Source organism: Amphiprion ocellaris, chromosome 7 (genome assembly GCF_022539595.1).
Source record: "Amphiprion ocellaris isolate individual 3 ecotype Okinawa chromosome 7, ASM2253959v1, whole genome shotgun sequence".
Lineage (NCBI taxonomy): Eukaryota > Metazoa > Chordata > Actinopteri > Pomacentridae > Amphiprion > Amphiprion ocellaris.
Window position 1 is genome coordinate 34,437,605 of NC_072772.1, and position 20,281 is coordinate 34,457,885.

The 20,281-nt window shown below is 36.5% G+C and overlaps 1 protein-coding gene across 2 annotated transcripts in view; it reads right to left on the reverse strand.

Moving 5' to 3' along the window:
* Window positions 1-943: 943 nt before the first annotated feature.
* pak1 (p21 protein (Cdc42/Rac)-activated kinase 1) overlaps window positions 944-20,281 on the reverse strand; it is a 77,651-nt gene continuing 58,313 nt past the window's right edge. For both annotated transcript variants that reach the window (XM_055012175.1, XM_055012176.1), the window contains 5 exons: window positions 17,582-17,699; window positions 17,298-17,397; window positions 14,401-14,597; window positions 12,582-12,719; window positions 944-9,658 (listed from right to left, as the gene is read on the reverse strand). In XM_055012175.1, coding sequence (XP_054868150.1) covers window positions 9,572-9,658; window positions 12,582-12,719; window positions 14,401-14,597; window positions 17,298-17,397; window positions 17,582-17,699 — 640 coding nt within the window. In that variant the 3' untranslated portion in view covers window positions 944-9,571. The remainder of the gene's footprint in view (window positions 9,659-12,581; window positions 12,720-14,400; window positions 14,598-17,297; window positions 17,398-17,581; window positions 17,700-20,281) is intronic.

Consider the following 20,281-nt stretch of genomic DNA (forward strand, 5'->3'; position numbering starts at 1 on the left):
CCTCAATAACAAAAAAATAACAAAACAGGGATGCAGCAAACACTACTTGTTTAAATTTTAGTGGTAAGAATGATCCAAAATTGCTCAAAATATTCCTAAAACGACTGAAAAAGTGTCCTCAGTTACCCTAAATGTGTCCAAAATAACTCCAAAAATGTCTAAAATCATTAGAGAGCCTCAATAATGACCTCTAATGTAACTGAAATACCTGGAAGTTTTTCTGTCATCTGACCGACAAAAAGCAGAACTAAAACTAAACGAACAGATCGAGAGTTTCCAGTGATTCCTACAACTCTCCATCTCCTGTGATGGAAACATTGAAACATAAAAAGCTTTAATCCCCCTGGGAACACCAAAAATCTGCATTTCAAATAGTGTCAGTGTTTGATTATAACATCTACACAATTTTTATGTTATTTTCAGTGTATTTAAACCAGCAAAAGAACAAATTAATAAATAAAATTAGCATTTTACATGTATTTGCTGTTACCTGACAAAAAATATGTAAGAAATGAATCTAAAAATGTGATGATTTGAGATAAAGGTTGATTTACTGTCATCCTCAGTGGAGTCGAATCTGCAGCCTGTGATTAAATCATGAAATAAATGATGAAGATGTGAACTGATGCAGGTTTTATTTTTTGCTGTATTGTTATAGTGTGAGCGTGTTACTCATGTTGTGACTGAAATCTGTTTACAGACTCACATTATGGAGACTAGACTCACTTTTATTCATTATATCTGTAAACTTATCTGCACCTGCTGATGTCATTAGAACATTTCTGTATAGTCTTTAAAAAAAATAAAGACTTAAATACCGTTACTTTTGTATATTCTGTTGATTTTTTCTATATTATGTTGTATGGATTTTTCAAAATCTTATTTCATTTAATTGAATTTTATTTCACTTAATTTTAATTGAATTTTATTTTATTTCTCTTAATTTATTTTATATTATTTTATTTTACCTTCACTTTATACCATAATATTCATTGTTGTCTTATTGTTTACCTCTTTATTGAACATCCAGCTGCTCTAACAACGGGGATTAATAAAGTCATTTAAGTCTAAGTCTAAGTTTATGCACAAAAACCAAATCCCTCCCTGACATAAATCATATTTTAACATGAAGATTTATTCTGAGGCTAGAATGAGTTCTAAATAAATGAAGTAAACAGACGGAGAGTCCTCAGAAGTCTGGAAACTCCATCAGAGCTGAGTGTGAATGAAGAGTCTGCAGTGGAGGATGTTATGTAACAGCAAGTACTGCAACACACACACACACACACACACACACACACACACACACACACACACACACACTCATACAGTAGACAACACGGTCATCAATCACCTCCTCCTGTTTCTAAGCTTCGCTGTCGTCTCTCATTATGAATCACAGTTTCCTCTGAGAAAAAACAGATTCTAGATATAATAATAATAACAATGACAATAATAGCAATAATAATAATAATAATAATAATAATAATAATGATATATACAGACAGTAAAACTGCATTTGAATCAGTTAGAAATATAATTTTACAGATATTTGTCGTCGTGTCTGCTTTTTTTTTTTTTTTTTTTTTTAACAGTTTTTGTACATTACAGTATTCCAGTGTGTTTTTCTGGATGTTTGCTGCCTGATATTCACAGTTTTCCACTTGTTTCTTTCTGTTTTTTATTTTTTTTCAGAGTAGGGATGTCCTGATCAAGTTTTGTTGGCCTGATCAGAAACAGCCATACATGTTCCAACTGTAAACTGATCCCAAAGCAGAACTAACTGAACTGGTTTTATGTGTTTGTTATGTATAAAACCCTGAAGGTCTGAATCACTGCAGCCTCCAGGTGCAAATGTTGACTGTTTCTGTCACTCATGATGCTTCGTGTAGCTTATAAATGACACCAAACACACCATGAAACTGTCAAATATAATATAAACAACAACATAAACACAACAAAACAGAGTTAAGGTTAGAAAAACTCAAACATACAATACCAGTCAAAAGTTTGGACTCACCTTTTCATTTAATGTTTTTTCTTTATTTTCATGACTATTTACATTGTAGATTCTCACTGAAGGCATCAACACTATGAATGAACACATCTGGAATTATGCAGTAAACAAAAAAGTGTGAAATCAGTCAAAACATGTTTTATATTTTAGATTCTTCAAAGTAGCCACCCTTTGCTTTGATTCCTGCTTTGCTCACTCTTGTTATTCTCTGGATGAGCTCCATGAGGTAGAACCTGAAACGGTTTTCACTTCACAGGTGTGCCTCGTTAAGGTTAATTTGTGGAATTTCTTCCTTCTTAATAGGATTGGGACCATCAGTTGTGTTGTGCAGAAGTCAGGTTGGTCCACAGCTGACAGCCCTATTTGACAACTGTTACAATCCATATTATGGCAAGAACCAATCAGCTAAAGAGAAACGACAGTCCATCATTACTGTAAGAACTGAAGGTCAGTCAGTGTGGAAAATTTCAAGAACTTTGAATGTATTCTCAAGGAACCATCTTGGAACTACCCAGGAACCTACAAAGAACCATCTAGGAACTACCCAGGAACCTACAAAGAACCATCTAGGAACTATCCAGGAATTACCCAGGAACCTACGAAGAACCATGTAGGAACTACCCAGGAACCTACAAAGAATCATCTAGGAGCTACCCAGGAACCTACCAGCAACCATCTAGGAACTACGCAGGAACCATCTAGGAACTACACAGGAACCTACAAAGAACCATCTAGAAACTATCCAGGAACTACCCAGGAACCTACCAGGAACCATCCAGGAACTACCCAGTAACCTACCAAGACTCATCTAGGAACTACCCAGGAAATATCTAGGAACTACCCAGGAATCTACAAGGAACCATCTAGGAACTACCAGGAACCTACCAGGACTTTAAATGTATGCTCAAATGCAGTCTCAAAAACCATCCAGTGCTACGACCAAACTGGTTCACATGAGGACCTCCTCAGGGAAAGGAAGACCAAGAGTCTCCTCTGCTGCTGAGGAGAAGTTCATCCGAGTCTCCAGCCTCAGAAATGGCAAGTTCACAGCAGCTCAGATTACAGCCCAGATAAATGCCACACAGAGTTCTAGTAGCAGACACATCTCTACATCAACTGTTCAGAGGAGACTGAACCAATCAGGCCTTTATGGTCAAACTGCTGCTAAGAAACCACTACTAAGGAAAAGCAACAAGCAGAAGAGATTAGTTTGGGCCCAGAAACACCAGGAATAGACATTAGACCAGTGGAAGTCCGTGCTTTGGTCTGATGACTCTAAATCTGAGATCTTTGGTTCCACCTGGCCTCCACACTCACCTGACCTAAACCCAGTCCAGATGTTTTGGGATGAGATGGACCACAGAGTGAAGGCAAAAGGACCAACAAGTGCTCAACATCTCTGGAACTCCTTCAAGACTGTTGGAGAACCACTTCAGGTTCTACCTCATGAAGCTCATCCAGAGAATGCAAGAGTGTGCAAAGCAGGAATCAAAGAATCTAAAATCTAAAACATGGTTTGATTCATTTCACACTTTTTTGTTTACTAAATAATTCCATCTGTGTTCATTCATAGTTTTGATGCCTTCAGTGAGAATCTACAATGAAAATAAAGAACCATTAAATGAGAAGGTGTGTCCAAACTTCTGACTGCTAGTGTACATAAAAGACGATGCTCCAAGCTCCAGTCCTAATATTAGTCTGTATAAAACCTGAAACCAGTAAATCAGCAGAAATTTTACACTGAAGACTTGAAACCAAAGACGAGGTAACTTTATCACTCACATGACAAAACAAAGTGAAAGCAGCCTGGTCACATGGAACTTCCTGGTCTCAGAGGAGGAGAAGCTGCGTCACGTTCCTCTGCTCAGTTCACTGAAGCTTTCATCAAACTTCCACATTATGCAACAGCAGGGACCACTGGGGGCTCAGCGCTGATTCACGCCACAAAAAGAGCCTCGTTCTGCCAGAAAGCCGCTCAGATGAAAGGCAAACAGTAATTATGGCTTTTAATTAAAGGAGAAGGTGGGATGTAATTCCTCAGCAGGAGGGAGGCTGCAGGCGGACATGGATTTAAGCTCATTTCTGCCCAGACCAAGACCAAGAACCGCAGTTTACATAATTGACTTACTGAGAGGCTTTAGAGCGTTTGGAAATCAGGCTATAAATACAAAATCCTGATTATTTAACAGATTATTCAACGCTGAGAATCCAGTCTGCATCCTGAAAACTGGAGTTTTAACATTTAGACTCTGAGCCACAACCTGAGGGAAACTTTTCAACCTCTGTTTCTTCACATTTTGCAAAATGACTCCATTAAAATATAAAAAAAAACAGATATTAGCAGCTTCTGATTGGGCTTAACCAATAAATATACAACAAACTGTCAGTGGATGACTTTAAAACTGAAGAAAACCTAAAAATATGATGATTCTGAGAGAAATTTGGGAGTTTAGAGGAGCATAAAGCAGAATTATGGACATTTATTCAAAGACTGTTAGAACTATTAAAAGTTTACAGAAAAAAACTGAAAAAATAACATGTTTGTTTTCATACAAGCACAAAACACAAAATAAAAATAAAGTGTAGCAGAAGTAGTGTGTTATATGGGCCAGACAAACAACCAGTACACTGGATTTATTTATGTTTAAATAAAAACTTGAAGCAGTTCTTAACAGTATTTATAATCAATAAACAAATAAATAGATAATTAGTCATTTCATTTTTTTAAAAATTTATTTCACAAACCAGGCTAAACTCTAATAAATAAACAAATAAATAAAATAATTCAATCACTCAATGCAACACATAAGTAGAACATTTACACTATTTTTATATTATTTTCAATATTTAAATCTACAAAAATAAAATAGTATTTTACATATATTTTTATCATTATCTGACAAAAAATGTATATTAAGGATAGAAAAATGGAAAATCATTTGTACTTTATTTTACATATTTCCCTGTTTTGTTTAATTTCAGATAATTATAAAAACCACAGAAATGAGTATTAATTTGCATGTTGACTCTACAAAAAACATCCCACACTAAAATTCTGTATTTACAAATAGCAATTAGTTCTTTTTACAGCATGTAAGAATAAAATTAAGCCATTAAACTGATTTTAAATCAGCTAAAATGACATTTTTCCGCTTTTTGAAAGCCTTTTACTTTTATTGAGCAACAAAATACAACAAGTTGGTTGAGTTCTTAATAACAGTATAAAAAGAATTCATCCTCTGGGAAGTTTTCTCCTTTTACAGTTTTTCAACATTATATCATGGTCCATTAAAATGAGCTTTTTGGGCAAGAATTTACCAAAAATACTTTTAGATTTTTTTTTAACTACCAGTACTTTGTAGAAATCTGTTTTCACTTTGACATGAAAAGATCTTTTTTTCTGTAAATTCTTGTCCAAAAAGCCAAAATAAATTGACCAACAAAACTGTATATTTCCTTCCAACAAACAAAAGATGAGTCCAAATTAAAGCAGAAAAATAAAAAACTCACACACACCTGGTTTTCAGTTTTTGTAGTTTTATTTTTTTTCTTTTTTGGAGTTGTTTCAAAAATCAAAATGACTTATAAACTGATAAATTATGGCTCTGAAGCACTGAGTGGATGAAGACTTCATTTGACCTCAGAAACAGCAAACATCGGACTGTACCATTTACAGTAAAACTTGGACTGTACCAAGTCTGAATCCCCCTCTGAGCTGCTTGACGGCCACTTAATGCAGGAAAATAGCTTTTTTTTTTTTTTTTTAATCAAATTGAAGCTCATTCTCAGCTTCTAAATGAAGAATCCTGTCGACATAAAACACCTGAAACTAAGTTGTGTTGTTTTTGTTCCACTTTGAAGCACAGCAGGTCACAGGTTCTGAAAATTAGTTTTTAAAACGCCGCATCCAGTAATTATCAACCACTTTATTCTCTCACCTTCGTTCTTTAAAGACTGAAAAACACAAAAATCATCTATCAGGGTCTGCTTGTTTTAATGTCCTCGCAGTGCCAGCCGGGTGGAGTTTATGTCCCTGATGTAGAAATAATGCTGCTAAATTCATCTAATCTGGAAACTGCAGCAGGTTTAATGAATCAGATCAGCACAGATCTCAGTGGAAGAACATTTTCATTGTCACAAAGTCAGAAATTTGATCATTTAAAGTACAGATTTTGTGTTTTTTCATCAACAAACTGCTCCAGAATTGTGTTTTTTTTAAACCTGCACACGGAGCGGCGTCTTTTTGGCATATCTGTCACCAGAGAAACTCAAATGAAAAATAAAAACCACTTTAATTCCAGCTTTGAGTCGGGATTCAGACCAGGAAACACAAACGCAGCAGCACTTCCAGGCAGATTTTACATATTTATGACTTTCCGTTTTCTGCAGACACTTCAGCTCTTTTTACATCCAGAGTCTAAATCTGTGGCGGCATAAAGATCAGAAACGTGATTTTACTAAACTAGCAGATTCCTCTTCCTGCTGCAGATGTTTGATAATCGATTAATCATTCATTCGGTTTGTTTCTGGTGTTTTATTTCTCCATAAACCGACATTTTAAGCACTTTGCAGAACACATTTCTTCTGCTTTTTGACTGATTAATCAATTCACAAACAGATAATAATCAATAATTTCTGCCTTTAGCTGTGAATGCTGCTGGGTGTCTTTAACATCACACTGATACAAACAAAGTCTTGCACCTTTAAAACAGTTTAAGGCCAGAGGTACATCAACGTCACATAAAAATAATAATAAAAAAAACAACTAAAAGCAGAAATCAAAGGGACGGTTTTGAGTAAATGTTCTGGAAATGTTTGAATATTTACATTGCAGGAGGGTTTTATTATTAATCTGATGCTCTGGAGCAGAATTCAGACCCTTCAGTTTTTATTTTTTTTGCTGAGAAGAATAAACTTTGTTCCAAAACAAATACTCAAATCTCTACATCCAAACCAGAAACAAGCAGTGAACTCATGTATAAAACGTGTAAACAGGAGCTGAAACAGATTCTAGTCGTCTTTTTTTAAAGATTCACCTCCAGGCAGGAAAACAACAAACCAGCATCATCGTACCATCGTAGCATCTATTTGTGTCATTCTTCTGAAAATAGGATTAAGATCTTTATCTCTCCAAGCATCCTTCACGAATCATCACAACTCACAGACTAGTTTCTTTTTTCTCTAGACGTACCATAAAAAAACGGCTGCCGACGTCCAACATTCTCCCTCCAGCCTCAGAACGAACCCAAAGACGAAGCTCCAGAACCACACATGGACCCAGAAGGATGAAGAACCACAAATATTTAGTTATCAGGACTATTTTATGAGGCTTTAATCACATAACAGGCCAGTTAAAGTTGTCTAGAACATCAGATGCTGCTAAAAGTTCAACTTTCTGCTGCAGTCTTCAAGTCAACTCATTGATTAGTTGCTGGAGAACCAAGTTCTCATTGGTTGGACAACCTCTGGTGTTACTGTAATAAGGAGAAAAGTTCTACATCAACACACTTCTTGGATTAATCCATTATTTTTACCAACAGGAGGAACACACCAGTGAACACCCCTGTTTTTGCACAACTTTGGACTCATCCAACCTCATGCAGTCTAGTAGATCTGATTTATTTTAAAGAACTTTTACTTGAAGTCGACTTCAAACTAACTGATATCAAAGAAGTCGCCGTCGTTTCTGCAACTCATGTCAGACCATCTACAGACAGCCGCTAACTGGCTGGTTTTATTCTTCAGTAGCTGTTGAAGTGAGTTTCTACCTTACAGAAAACGTAAAACTGAGTTTGAAGAGGCTGAAAGACTCAGTAGAACTGCAGAATTCTCCTCTATGAGACACCATCCAGGTACAGAATAGTTTAACTGAAAAAGTCTTTAAAAATCCATCAGATTTCCTCAAGTGATGCTACTTAAATCAGCATTCCTTGGATCTGAAGACAACTGGAGCTGCGACAGTTTTAAAATAATCACCAACTGTTTCCATTTGGTTACATTTTGACTCACTGAGTCATTTTTGTAGAGAAAAAGGTTAAGTTTCTCTTTTTCCAGCTTGTAAAATGTGAGTATTTCTGGTTTCTTTGTTCCTCTCTGACAGTAAACTGAACATTTGATGCATTTGAGGACGTCATGTTGGACTTCAGCAAACATTTTTAACAATTTTTCACCATTTTTCACCATTTTCTGACATTTTATAGAACAATATCGAGGAACCAAGATAATAACTGATGACAAAAATAATCTTTAGCTGCAGCCTTCAAGACTACAAGTTTCAAAATGAAATAAGCCTCGAGTTGCATCGTGGGTCATGTAGGCATTGCATCATTTTTCACAGTTACAGAAGCACAATGCTACGTTGCAGACGTAATATTAATCTCTAATAAGGGAACAGCTTCTCTGTTTTCTTCTCAGATATATTATTTTACTCTTCCAGCATTATGAAAGTTTAACCAGCAAAATCCTGCAGCCTGAGTCTGATTCTGAGCCCTGCAGGTTTGATTATCGAGGGAAACGCTGCTCCAATATCAGCATCTATGATTTATTTACTTTAAGACAAACCCTACAGGAAGTAGAAACCTGGAGAGAAAAAGAAAAAGTGTTTTTTTTTGCCTTCGTGCCCAAACTTGGGTCCATCGGTGGCTCTGAGCTCCAGTGTTAATGTTCATATCCTCGAACTCACAGCTCATACAGCAAACACTAAGAACCAAACTCCAGCTGCTGCGTCCAAAACTACAGAAGGAAACGCTACAATCAACGTAATCAATGCCACAACATCCCCTGTCACACACACAACCAGACACACAACCAGACACACAACAAGACACACAACAAGACAGACACACAACCAGACATACAACCAGATACACACACAACTAGACACACAACCAGAATGTAGATTTTAAAAAAAATGTAATAAAACGAAAATCAAAATGAACAAATGCACTTTTTGAACTTGATAAAACACGAACAATACACACACACACACACACCCCCCCACACACACACACACACACACACACACACACACACACACACACACACACACTGAAAGGATGCTGATTGGTTGCTGTGTTTCAGGGCGTTTACAAAAAAACCAAACCCACATTGATTAAAAAAAAACAAAACAAAAACAAAAACTCAAACTCCCATGAGTCTTTGGGCTCTGGTGAGACTCAACTGCCACCCCCGCCCACCCCACCCTCCTCACACCGGGTTTGAGTGATGTCAGCAGTGACATCACTGGATCGCAGATCAGCTGATGACATCACTCACCTCGACTTCCTGTCGGGGTGAGGGACTTCCTGACTTCCTGTCCGAGTCAAGGAGACGCTCACCCCAACTTCCTGTCTGGTGGGGAATCGAAGAAGAAGCTTCAGGAGGAAAACTGTCCTTCAGGTGGGGCAATAAGGTCAGACGTCAGAGGTCAGGGGGGTAAAAGAGGCATCGCAGCGAGTTACAAAACACAAGAAGAAGAAGAAGAGGAGGGACTGAAGGACAGATGGAGGAAGGAGGAGGAGGAGGAGGAGGAAGGACTGAAGGACTGAAGGTTCGCTAGCGGTTGTTCTTTGCTGCCTCTTTGGCGGCCAGAATCAGAGGAGTCAGACTGGACAGAGGCTTCGCCATCTTCAGAAACTGATGCTGAGAGAAGAAGAGAAACAGGAAATAAGGAAGGAAACAGAGAAAAACAGAAATATTTCACTTCACTTAAAATCACTCAGGAAACAGAACAAACTAAAGACAGAGAAGTCAGGGCTCCTTCTTTATAATTCACCTCTTGAGTAAACGGTGCAAAAAGACAAACTACACTGTAAAAAATTTCACAAAATAAATGCTGAAAGTCCAGACAAAACACAAACTGTACAAAAACGTGGATTATTGTAATGTTCAAAAACGGTAAAAATCACTGTTTATATCTGTTAATACTTTTTTGTGATTTTACTAGATAATATTTGTATTTAAAATATCATGTTTCAGTCTTTAAAATACACATTTCTTCTTTCAAATCTGGCAAATATCTTAAAAAATTTTATATATATCATTTTATTTGATTTTATTATTTTTTGCTGATTTAAATATAGTAAAGACTAATTGTATGGTCATGCATTGTTAAAGAACATTATTTACAGTTTTTCTTGATTTTTTATTTCTTTTTTACCGTATACATGTACATTACCGTTACATTAACATGCAAGCTAATATTTGTTTGGGATTTTATTAGATAATATCTGTATTTAAAACCCTTTTTTAAACCATTTTTCAGTCTTTAAAATACACAATCTGCCTTTAAGATATGGCAAATATCTGTAAAATATGTATATATATATATATATATATATATATATATATATATATATATATATATATATATATATATATATAAAAATAAAATGTTACTTGATTTTATCATTTTTTGCTGATTTGAATACAGTAAAAACTGCAATTTTATGGCCATGCAATGTTAAACAGAACATTATTTATATTTGTGGCCTGATTCATTTATTTTTTTTTACAGTTTACATGTACATTAACACTGTTTTCTGTTTACTTACTACAAATAGGAAAATAATAGAAAATTGTTTTAAAAAATTTAGAGCTATAAACTGTTAAAAATCTTTTTTATTTATATGTCTGTAATGCAGAAATGAATCTAAAAACACTAAAATAACCAGTAAACTTAGTAAATGTTATGTAGAACATGTGGTGCTGTTCTACATCACTGACAAATAAAATAATGTGTGTCATTCTGTCTATTCTTCACTGTTCTCAACAAGCGATCATCTGATCTGTTTAAAACTTGGCAGGTGCATCGCTGAGGGTCTAAAGAAGTGTAGTGCTGAGTTTGGATGAGCGGTTCTTGAAAAACACAGAGAAATGTGCATTAAACGGCAGAAGAAAGCAGCGAGGGTTAAAAAAAGAATGAATTTTGAAGATTAAAATGTAGAGGTGAGGTAAAGTGAGGACTCTGTGTGGATATTTCAGCCTCTGATGTTTCAGTGTTTAATCAGTCTCTAAGTAAATGATTATCTTTGACTGTGAATCTTTTTTACACACCAGAGTGAAAACATTTTAATGAAAAATCCTCTCAGTCCTGTGATTGTTCGTCTCGTTCATCTGCTGCCTTCATGTTTAATTCCTCTGCTTGTTTTTATAGTTTGTGTGAATCAGATTTAAAGCAGCAGAGTCTCTGTAATCTGTGATATTTAATACGTTCAGAGCTCTTAGTTAAGGCTCTCACTGGAAGCAGCCTTTAGACTGAAGGAGTTCTTTCAGCGGAACAGGAGAGAAGCTGGCTTCACCCCTGACTCATCAACAGTTACACAACTCTTTCAGGTCCACTTCCACCTCGTCTCCACACCTACACAACCAGCGACTGTCTGGGAGGATGAGGAACTCTGAGAAACTCTGCAGCTGCTTCAGGTTTCATCTGCAGGAGACGAACCGAGAGCTCAGAAACACGACGTCTGCTCTCTAAATTAGAGTTTCAGATGAAAACAGTAACAGATAGGAGCACATTTCACGTGTTTTCGATCTAATATCAAGGGAAAAACACCTGAAGCTCTAAATAAAAGACTCAAACACCAACTCCAGAACAAATTTAAAGTATTTTACCTCATTTTTTACTACTATTTTTTTAGGAAAATATCACTCTTCTTCTCTTTGTGCCAGTTGGAGGTAGCATCACTAGGATTAATTTCACCCTCTGAGTCTTAAAACGTGGTGAGTTTGAGTATTTAGTAATCCTGAAATCATGTAGTAATAGATTACAAACAGATTACAGAGTCAGATGTTTAAATGGGCTGCAGCTGGTTTGATTAACATATCTACGTATTTGATGGCTAAATTTGTCGCTTTACAGATTAAAATTGTACATAAAAAATAAAAGCAGCGCTTCTAAAAGATGTTTTTACTCAGAAAAAGTCAATTTCTAGTGTTATAGATGCAGTATTTCTGGTGGTACAGATGCAGTATTTCTGGTGGTACAGATGCAGTATTTCTGGTGTCATAGATGCAGTATTTCTGGTGGTACAGATGCAGTATTTCTGGTGTTATAGATGCAGTATTTCTGGTGTTATAGATGCAGTATTTCTGGTGTTATAGATGCAGTATTTCTGGTGGTACAGATGCAGTATTTCTGGTGTCATAGATGCAGTATTTCTGGTGGTACAGATGCAGTATTTCTGGTGTTATAGATGCAGTATTTCTGGTGTTATAGATGCAGTATTTCTGGTGTTATAGATGCAGTATTTCTGGTGGTACAGATGCAGTATTTCTGGTGTCATAGATGCAGTATTCTGGTGTTATAGATGCAGTATTTCTGGTGTTATAGATGCAGTATTTCTGGTGGTACAGATGCAGTATTTCTGGTGTCATAGATGCAGTATTCTGGTGTTATAGATGCAGTATTCTGGTGTTATAGATGCAGTATTTCTAGTGTTATAGATGCAGTATTTCTGGTGTTTTCTATGCAGTATTTCTGGTGTTTTATATGCAGTATTTCTGGTGTTTTCTATGCAGTATTCTGGTGTTTTCTATGCAGTATTGCAGTATTTGAACCCTGTACCTGCAGTAACTCCTTCGCTGATCCTCTCTTCTCCACGTCCATCTCCAGGCAGCGGTTCAGGAAGTCTCTGAATATCGTCGACAGTTTTTCTGGGTTCTGCAGCTCCGGCGTCCCGTTGGTTGCTATGAGATACAGAGCCTGAAACAAATAAACAAACAAACACATTAACAACACGTTGGTCTGCAGAGAAACACCTGATCAGAGTCTGAGCAGGTAACAGAAGCTTTACTGTGGCGCCATCCAGTGGAGGCTGAAAGAACTACATGACAACCGAACGTAAAGAGGAGATTTACCAATAAAGTTAAATGTTGTGACATGAATGTAGAATAAAAGCAGCTGATTATAAGACACTTTAAGATAAGATCAGATAAGATTTAATTCACTTTACTGATCGCTACAGCACTAGATTCAAATTATTCTGTAAACAAGCAGGACACAGAATTACAGAAGTACAATAAAACGATATATTAAAGGTATAATAAAGACAATTTGAAGTATTTTCTGTTGTAAAAAGTCTTCAGTCCTTTTTCTCTTGTTTTTAGTTGTTTTTGGTCCTGATAAACCAACAGAGAAAATCTGATCTGACTGACGCTAAAAGACAGACTTTGTTTTGTCTTATTCTTTTTATTGTCCTCCTCCTCCTCCTCCTCCTCCTCCTTCTTCTCCTCCTTCTTCTCCTCCTTCTTCATCTTCATCTTCTCCTCCTTCTTCTCCTCCTTCTCCTCCTCCTCCTCCTTCATCTTCTTCATCTTCATCTTCTCCTCCTTCTTCTCCTCCTTCTTCATCTTCATCTTCATCTTCTCCTCCTTCTTCTTGTCCTCCTTCTTCTCCTCCTCCTTCATCTTCTTCATCTTCTTCATCTTCATCTTCTCCTCCTTCTTCTCCTCCTTCTTCATCTTCATCTTCTCCTCCTTCTTCTCCTCCTTCTCCTCCTCCTCCTTCATCTTCTTCATCTTCTTCATCTTCATCTTCTCCTCCTTCTTCTCCTCCTTCTTCATCTTCATCTTCATCTTCTCCTCCTTCTTCTTCTCCTCCTTCTCCTCCTTCTCCTTCTCCTCCTCCTCCTCCTCCTTGTATTTCTTTATTTCTATTATTCACAACCCAACTACCTACTTTCGTTCCATCTCCTGTGGATATTTGTGTTTGACAATAAAGAACCTTGAATCCTTTTAGTGTTTTTATTCTAATTTACAAACTGTTTGTTTTGTTGCTGTCTGACCTCCAACATGTGCAGCCCTCTGGTTGTTTTCAAACGTCATTTAATTTGGTATTAAAGGCAGTATTGTATTAAACACAGACGTCTGTGTTGGTGTTTTAGTGTTTCTTTAACCCTCGTGTCGTCCTGCAGGTCAAAACTGACCCGTTTTAAAGTTTGAAAATGTGGAAAAAAAAATATTTTCACAGTGAAACTTCTGATGTCCACATTTTCAACATTTTTGGGAAATCTTTGAACATTTTTTGGTGGAAAAAAGAAAAGTTAAAAATGTTTAGTAGTAGTAATAGAAAACTATTAGAAGTTTTACTGATATATATGGACTCACTTTAGATATTTTTAGGATTTTTTTGGAAGATTTTTACTCATTTTTTTGAAAATATTTACAAGAATTTTCTTGCCAAATTTTGGAGAGGTTTTTTTTAAATAAAACTTTTGAGGGAAACTTTTAAGGAATTATTGGAATTTTCTTCCTGAAGGTTTTGCAAATTTTCAGAAATTTGGGGAATTTTTTTGCTGAATTTTTGGATTTCTTTCAGACAAGGAAACAATATTTTTTGGTGCCTGTAAATGAGGACAACAGGAGGGTTAATAGCAGCTCCTCACCCTGAGTGGGTTTTCGTTCAGGTACGGTGGTTCTCCTTCCACCATCTCGATGGCCATGATGCCCAGAGACCAGATGTCCACTTTGGGTCCGTACGCCTTCCGGGTCACGACCTCCGGAGCCATCCAGTACGGAGTCCCCACCATGGTGCTGCGTTTGCTCTGCTCTGGAGTGATCTGGGCGCAGAACCCGAAGTCAGCTGGAGGAGGAACGAGAAGAAGAACAGGATCAGACCGTTAGTGTCGGGGTCTCTGGAAATCCACCTTAAATGTGTCACATTCTGAACAGGTTCTGGTTTGGAGCTTTTACTGGAGCGTTAAAGACAGAAAACCAGCAGCGAGTCTTTAAATTAAACTTTTAAAACAAAAAAAAAATCACTTTTTAGTTGCTGCTCTGGTGGAAATTTACGTAAAAACTCCAACAACCAGTTTTAGTCTTTATAACATCTAAAAATGTTGAATTCAGCCTCAAATCTTCTCCTGTAATTAATCACAACATTTCACAGCGATAGAAGGATTCACATTCAGAGACATTTTAAGGATATTTACAATAACATTTGCATGTTTTTGCACTGAATCTCGTAATCCTTCCTCCTACAGTCAAACATGACCTCTCTGCTGTCACAATCAGGCTGCATTATTATCCTTTATACCTAGTGTTTTATCTCTATTTTTAAGCTACTAAATGCTTGAATTCCCCTCCAGATAAATAAAGTATTTATCTATCTGTGTATTGGTCTTCAGTCTGTGAAACTCTGATGTATTGGGGAAGCTTTAGGTGGAGTTTGTTGCACGTTTTCTGCACATTAGTGGAAAAAAATGAAGTTTAAAAATTCAAGTGGAAACATTTAAAGCTGGAAAACCATCAGTCCATCAGCTGCAGGTAAACTGAACTGTGTTTTACAGAATAACAGAGTTTTAAATCTGGTTCTCTGGTAGAAATATGTGAAAAACCAAAGAGAAACTGACGGAGATGGAGCAGAAACTAGAAGGATATTGGAGGTAAAACCAAGAAAAGTGAAAGAAAAGCTCCTGATTCTACAGACATTAAAGAAACTCAGCATTCAGAGGAAGAATTAAAGTCCAGAAATGAAAGCAACAAACCCTGCAGGTAAACTTTGCATCATGCAAGTCGACCCTTAATGTTTGTGTAGTTACTCTCCCTGCCAGAAGAGGGCGATATGAGCTTCACATTTATGTTCTTGGATGAAAATTCCAGAAAATAAAACTGTAAATCAGCGGTGAGCTGAAGATAAATCTGTGCCTCTAAAATTTCAAATAAATTTCACATTAATTCCATAAATATACTATAGATTAATGATATTAAGTTACTCAGTTTAACCCTTAGATGCATAAGTGGCTGAAAAGTGACCTGGTGACGTCGTTTTCTTGCGATATCTTTGTAATGAAAAGTTTTTATCATGTCATATTCCAGCTATTCCTCAAAAAACATGTTTTTGATATCATTCCATTTAAATTATTAAGTTAACTTTAATACTTTTAATTAAATTGTAATATTTGTATTACTACCCCAAGCTCTTTATCACTGATTATATACAAGAGGTGATAAATAAACTTGGAGGAAAAGAGTGGAAAAATGTCCACAAAGTGGATGTTGACATTCTTCTGTTGCTGTTCTGTGTAATATTCTTTTTTAATTATCAAAATGTTCAAAATCTGTTATAAAGTGAAAAATAAACATTTTTCAAACATGAAATCACCCTTGAGTGGATAAAAATATAATGAAAACAATACCACAAATGATTATTCTGTACCAAAATGACTCTTATACGGGTCATTTTAGACCCTCTTATGGACGAGTGTTTGGTTCCATCACTGGAGCATCGAAGGGTTAAAGGGTTATGAAAGAACCAAAATGCATGATTGTTTTTTGTGACAAAAGTTTAAAAAGTTTTCAATGATTTTATCACAGAAAGTTCAGAGTTATGGGAGTCATTGGAAACTCAAGATTACCATCAAATACACCACCGACCAAAAGTTTGGGGTCATCCAGACAATTTCATGTTTTCCATGAAAACTCCCACTTTTATCCATGTGCTAACATAACTGCACAAGGGTTTTCTAATCATTAATGAGCCTTTCAACACCATTAGCTAACACAATGTAGCATTAGAACACAGGAGTGATGGTTGCTGGAAATGTTCCTCTGTACCTCTATGGAGATATTCCATTAAAAATCAGCTGTTTCCAGTTAGAATAGTCATTTACATCATTAACAATGTCTACACTGGATTCATCATTCATTTAATGTTATCTTCATTGAAAAAAAAATGATTTTCTTTCAAAAATAAGGACATTTCTAAGTGACCCTAAACTCTTGATCAGTCGTGTAGATACATACTTTACACATCCAAGTCCACTTTGGTTCAACACTGTAAATTCTGCCAACTAAACACATCTGGCATTTGAAATGGTAGTCGGTCCCTTTATCTTAGGGCTTTGGTAGTTTTTGTTGTTAATTTTATTTCTTTTTTGTGTGGTTCATTGGTTCTTGTTTCTTGTCCACATCTAGCTAAGACCTATGGGATGTATACAGCGTCTCCTTGGTGGTGATAATATGGTTTAACCAGCCAGTAATAATCAGTAATAGATTCTAAACACAGTTAGTTTGCTGATAACTGATATTTTACATCCAGCTCAGAGTTTATCATCAGTTTTATCCTAGAAATATGAAACTATTGGGTGCCTAGGTAGCTCAGCTGGTTAGCGGACGCCACATGACCAGCGGCCTGGGTTCGATTCCTGCTCGCAGCTCTTTACTGCAGGTCTACCCCTGTTCTTCTCCCTGTCTGCCTCTTCACTACCCTGTCAAACAAAGCCAAAAAAGACAAAACTACAGAGTAAAGAGGGTAAATCCGACAGTGAAGGGTTGAACTGACTGAGTTTGACGGATCCGTCCATCCCCAGCAGGATGTTGTCGCTCTTGATGTCTCGATGGATGACCTGGTTGGAGTGGAGGAACTCCAGCGCCTGCAGACACTGCAAGGAAAACACAGGAAGTTACACCTGAAAATAACAAGAAGTACATCAAACTAATAGAGAGAAGGCCAGAGAAACATCTCTTGGTTAAAACTACAGCAGACACTGAGATCTTTTTGTTCATTTTACTTGGAGAAAAATGAGAAAAGTTTCTACTTCTGATAAGAAACTGAGGATTTGTCACCTCTCTGCAGACGGCAGCGATCTGAGCTTCATCCATGCAGGTTTCCGTGACGACGTCAGTCAGAGAGCCTCCAGCCAGATACTCCATCACCACCCAGAGCTCATCCCCCACCAGGTAACTGGAAGAAGACAGGAAGTATACTGGTGGTCTACTGGAGACAACTTAGCGACTAACATTTCTAACACAAAAAAACTGTTTTAGGTTGAAACTTAAGAGAAATGTTGCAAAAATCCCTAAAAATAACCCTAAGCCTAAACTTTGTGGTAGTGTCACTTATATTTAGAATTATTATTTAGTATTTATTGTTAGACTCTTCCTATTCAACTTTTCAAACACAAGAAAAACACTTTTTGGTTGAAATTTAACAGAAATTTAAAATTCCTGAACTTTCTGGCAGTATTATTCTATAGTTAGTATTAGGTAATAAAATAGTATTACTTTACTGAAGATATATTAATATAGCACTAAAAACAGAAAATAGGTTTTAGACTCTTTACATTAAACTTTTCAAACGCAAGAAAAACACTTTTTAGTTGCTGCTCTGCTGGAAAATAAATAGAAAAGTCTTACAATCCCTAAAAATTTGTCACTACTACTTTATATTTAGTGATATTAATAAGTATTTAGCATTAATAGTAGTAATATTTTACTGAAGACATTTTATTGGAGCATGAAAGACTGAAAATGTGCTTCAGAACCACCAGGAATTCTTTATAATAAAGTTTTCAAAACACATTTTCAAGTTGTTGTTCTGTTAGAAATTTAATTTAAAAAGTCATAAAATTCCTTTTAGCATTTATATTTTGTATTAGTATTAACATTAATATAGTATTATCTTACTGAAGACATTTTATTGGAGCGTTAAAAGCAGAAAATGTGCTTCAGATTCTTTATATTCAATTTTTCAAACACAAGTAAACACTTTTCAGTTGCTGCTCCGTAGGAAAATTAATAGAAAAGTCATGAAATTCCTAAAACTTTTGGCAGTAATATTTTATATTAGTATTAATATTGAGTATTTAGCATTAATATGGTAATATTTTACTGAAGAAGAAAAAGAACAAGTCTTTCTTTCTTTTAAACACAAGAAAAATTATTTACAGTTACTTTTGTTTTCAATTTAAAGAAAAGTCCTAACATTTTTAAATTTTTAGTATATTATTTTTAGTATCAGCATTAATACTGTATTATTTTATCTTCAATAGTTTCTGAGATTTTGTTGTTCAAACAGCTTTAAATTGTTGAAAGTTGATCAAATGGCAGTTTAAAACATATATACCTTGGAAAGTATTTGACTTATCGACTTAAAGGTTTAGAAATATCTTTATAAACATGCAAGTTTCAAACTAATTCAAGACGTTTAATGAGAAGGAACCTGATGATTGGAGGTTAAATAACTAATTTAACTCCAACTAGAACCTTAAAAACACTAATTTATGTTGTTCTTTTGTCCTCACTAAGTGACAGTAAACAGCTCAGTGTCCTCACAACGTCAGTAAAACATCCTCACACACACAGTAAATCAGTGTTTCCATGGCGACGACAGCAGCAGCATCAGAGACTGTCTGAAGGCAGACAGACAGGTAACTACGGTAACCAGACATCCCATCATGCACAGACGTCTGGAAGGGGAGGGGGTTACCATGACGACCGGACTGAACTGGATAACCTCCAGTGATGGTTTCCTCAGAGATCTGCAAACATCCGAGCTGCTCCACGGCTTTATTTACACTTTAACGGGTTCTGAGACATGATAAAACTCTAAACACGGACTGTTTAGAGGCCAGAAGTAAATAAAAATAAACATCAGACTGAACTCATTTCACAACAGAACGATCTCAGCTGAGTGTGAAGCCGCCAAAACTAAATATCATCCAAGCAGGAAGCTTTGATCTGGAAACTTTCCTGGAAAACTGAGAATCCCTGCAGCACTCGAACGCAGCATTAAAACAGGAAAAGTGTTTTCACTCTGTGAGTCTCACCTGTCCAGGTAGTTGACTATGACTGGTTTTTATCTCACCTGTCCAGGTAGTTGACTATGATTGGTTCTAGTCTCACCTGTCCAGGTAGTTGACTATAACTGGTCCTAGTCTCACCTGTCCAGGTAGTTGACTATGACTGGTCCTAGTCTCACCTGTCCAGGTAGTTGACTATGATTGGTTCTCATCTCACCTGTCCAGGTAGTTGACTATGACTGGTCCTAGTCTCACCTGTCCAGGTAGTTGACTATGATTGGTTCTCATCTCACCTGTCCAGGTAGTTGACTATGACTGGTCCTAGTCTCACCTGTCCAGGTAGTTGACTATGATTGGTTCTCATCTCACCTGTCCAGGTAGTTGACTATGATTGGTTTTTATCTCACCTGTCCAGGTAGTTGATTATGACTGTTCCTATTCTCACCTGTCCAGGTAGTTGACTATAACTGTTCCTAGTCTCACCTGTCCAGGTAGTTGACTATGACTGTTCCTATTCTCACCTGTCCAGGTAGTTGACTATAACTGGTCCGAGTCTCACCTGTCCAGGTAGTTGACTATAACTGGTCCTAGTCTCACCTGTCCAGGTAGTTGACTATAACTGTTCCTAGTCTCACCTGTCCAGGTAGTTGACTATGACTGTTCCTAGTCTCACCTGTCCAGGTAGTTGACTATGACTGTTCCTAGTCTCACCTGTCCAGGTAGTTGACTATGATTGGTTCTCATC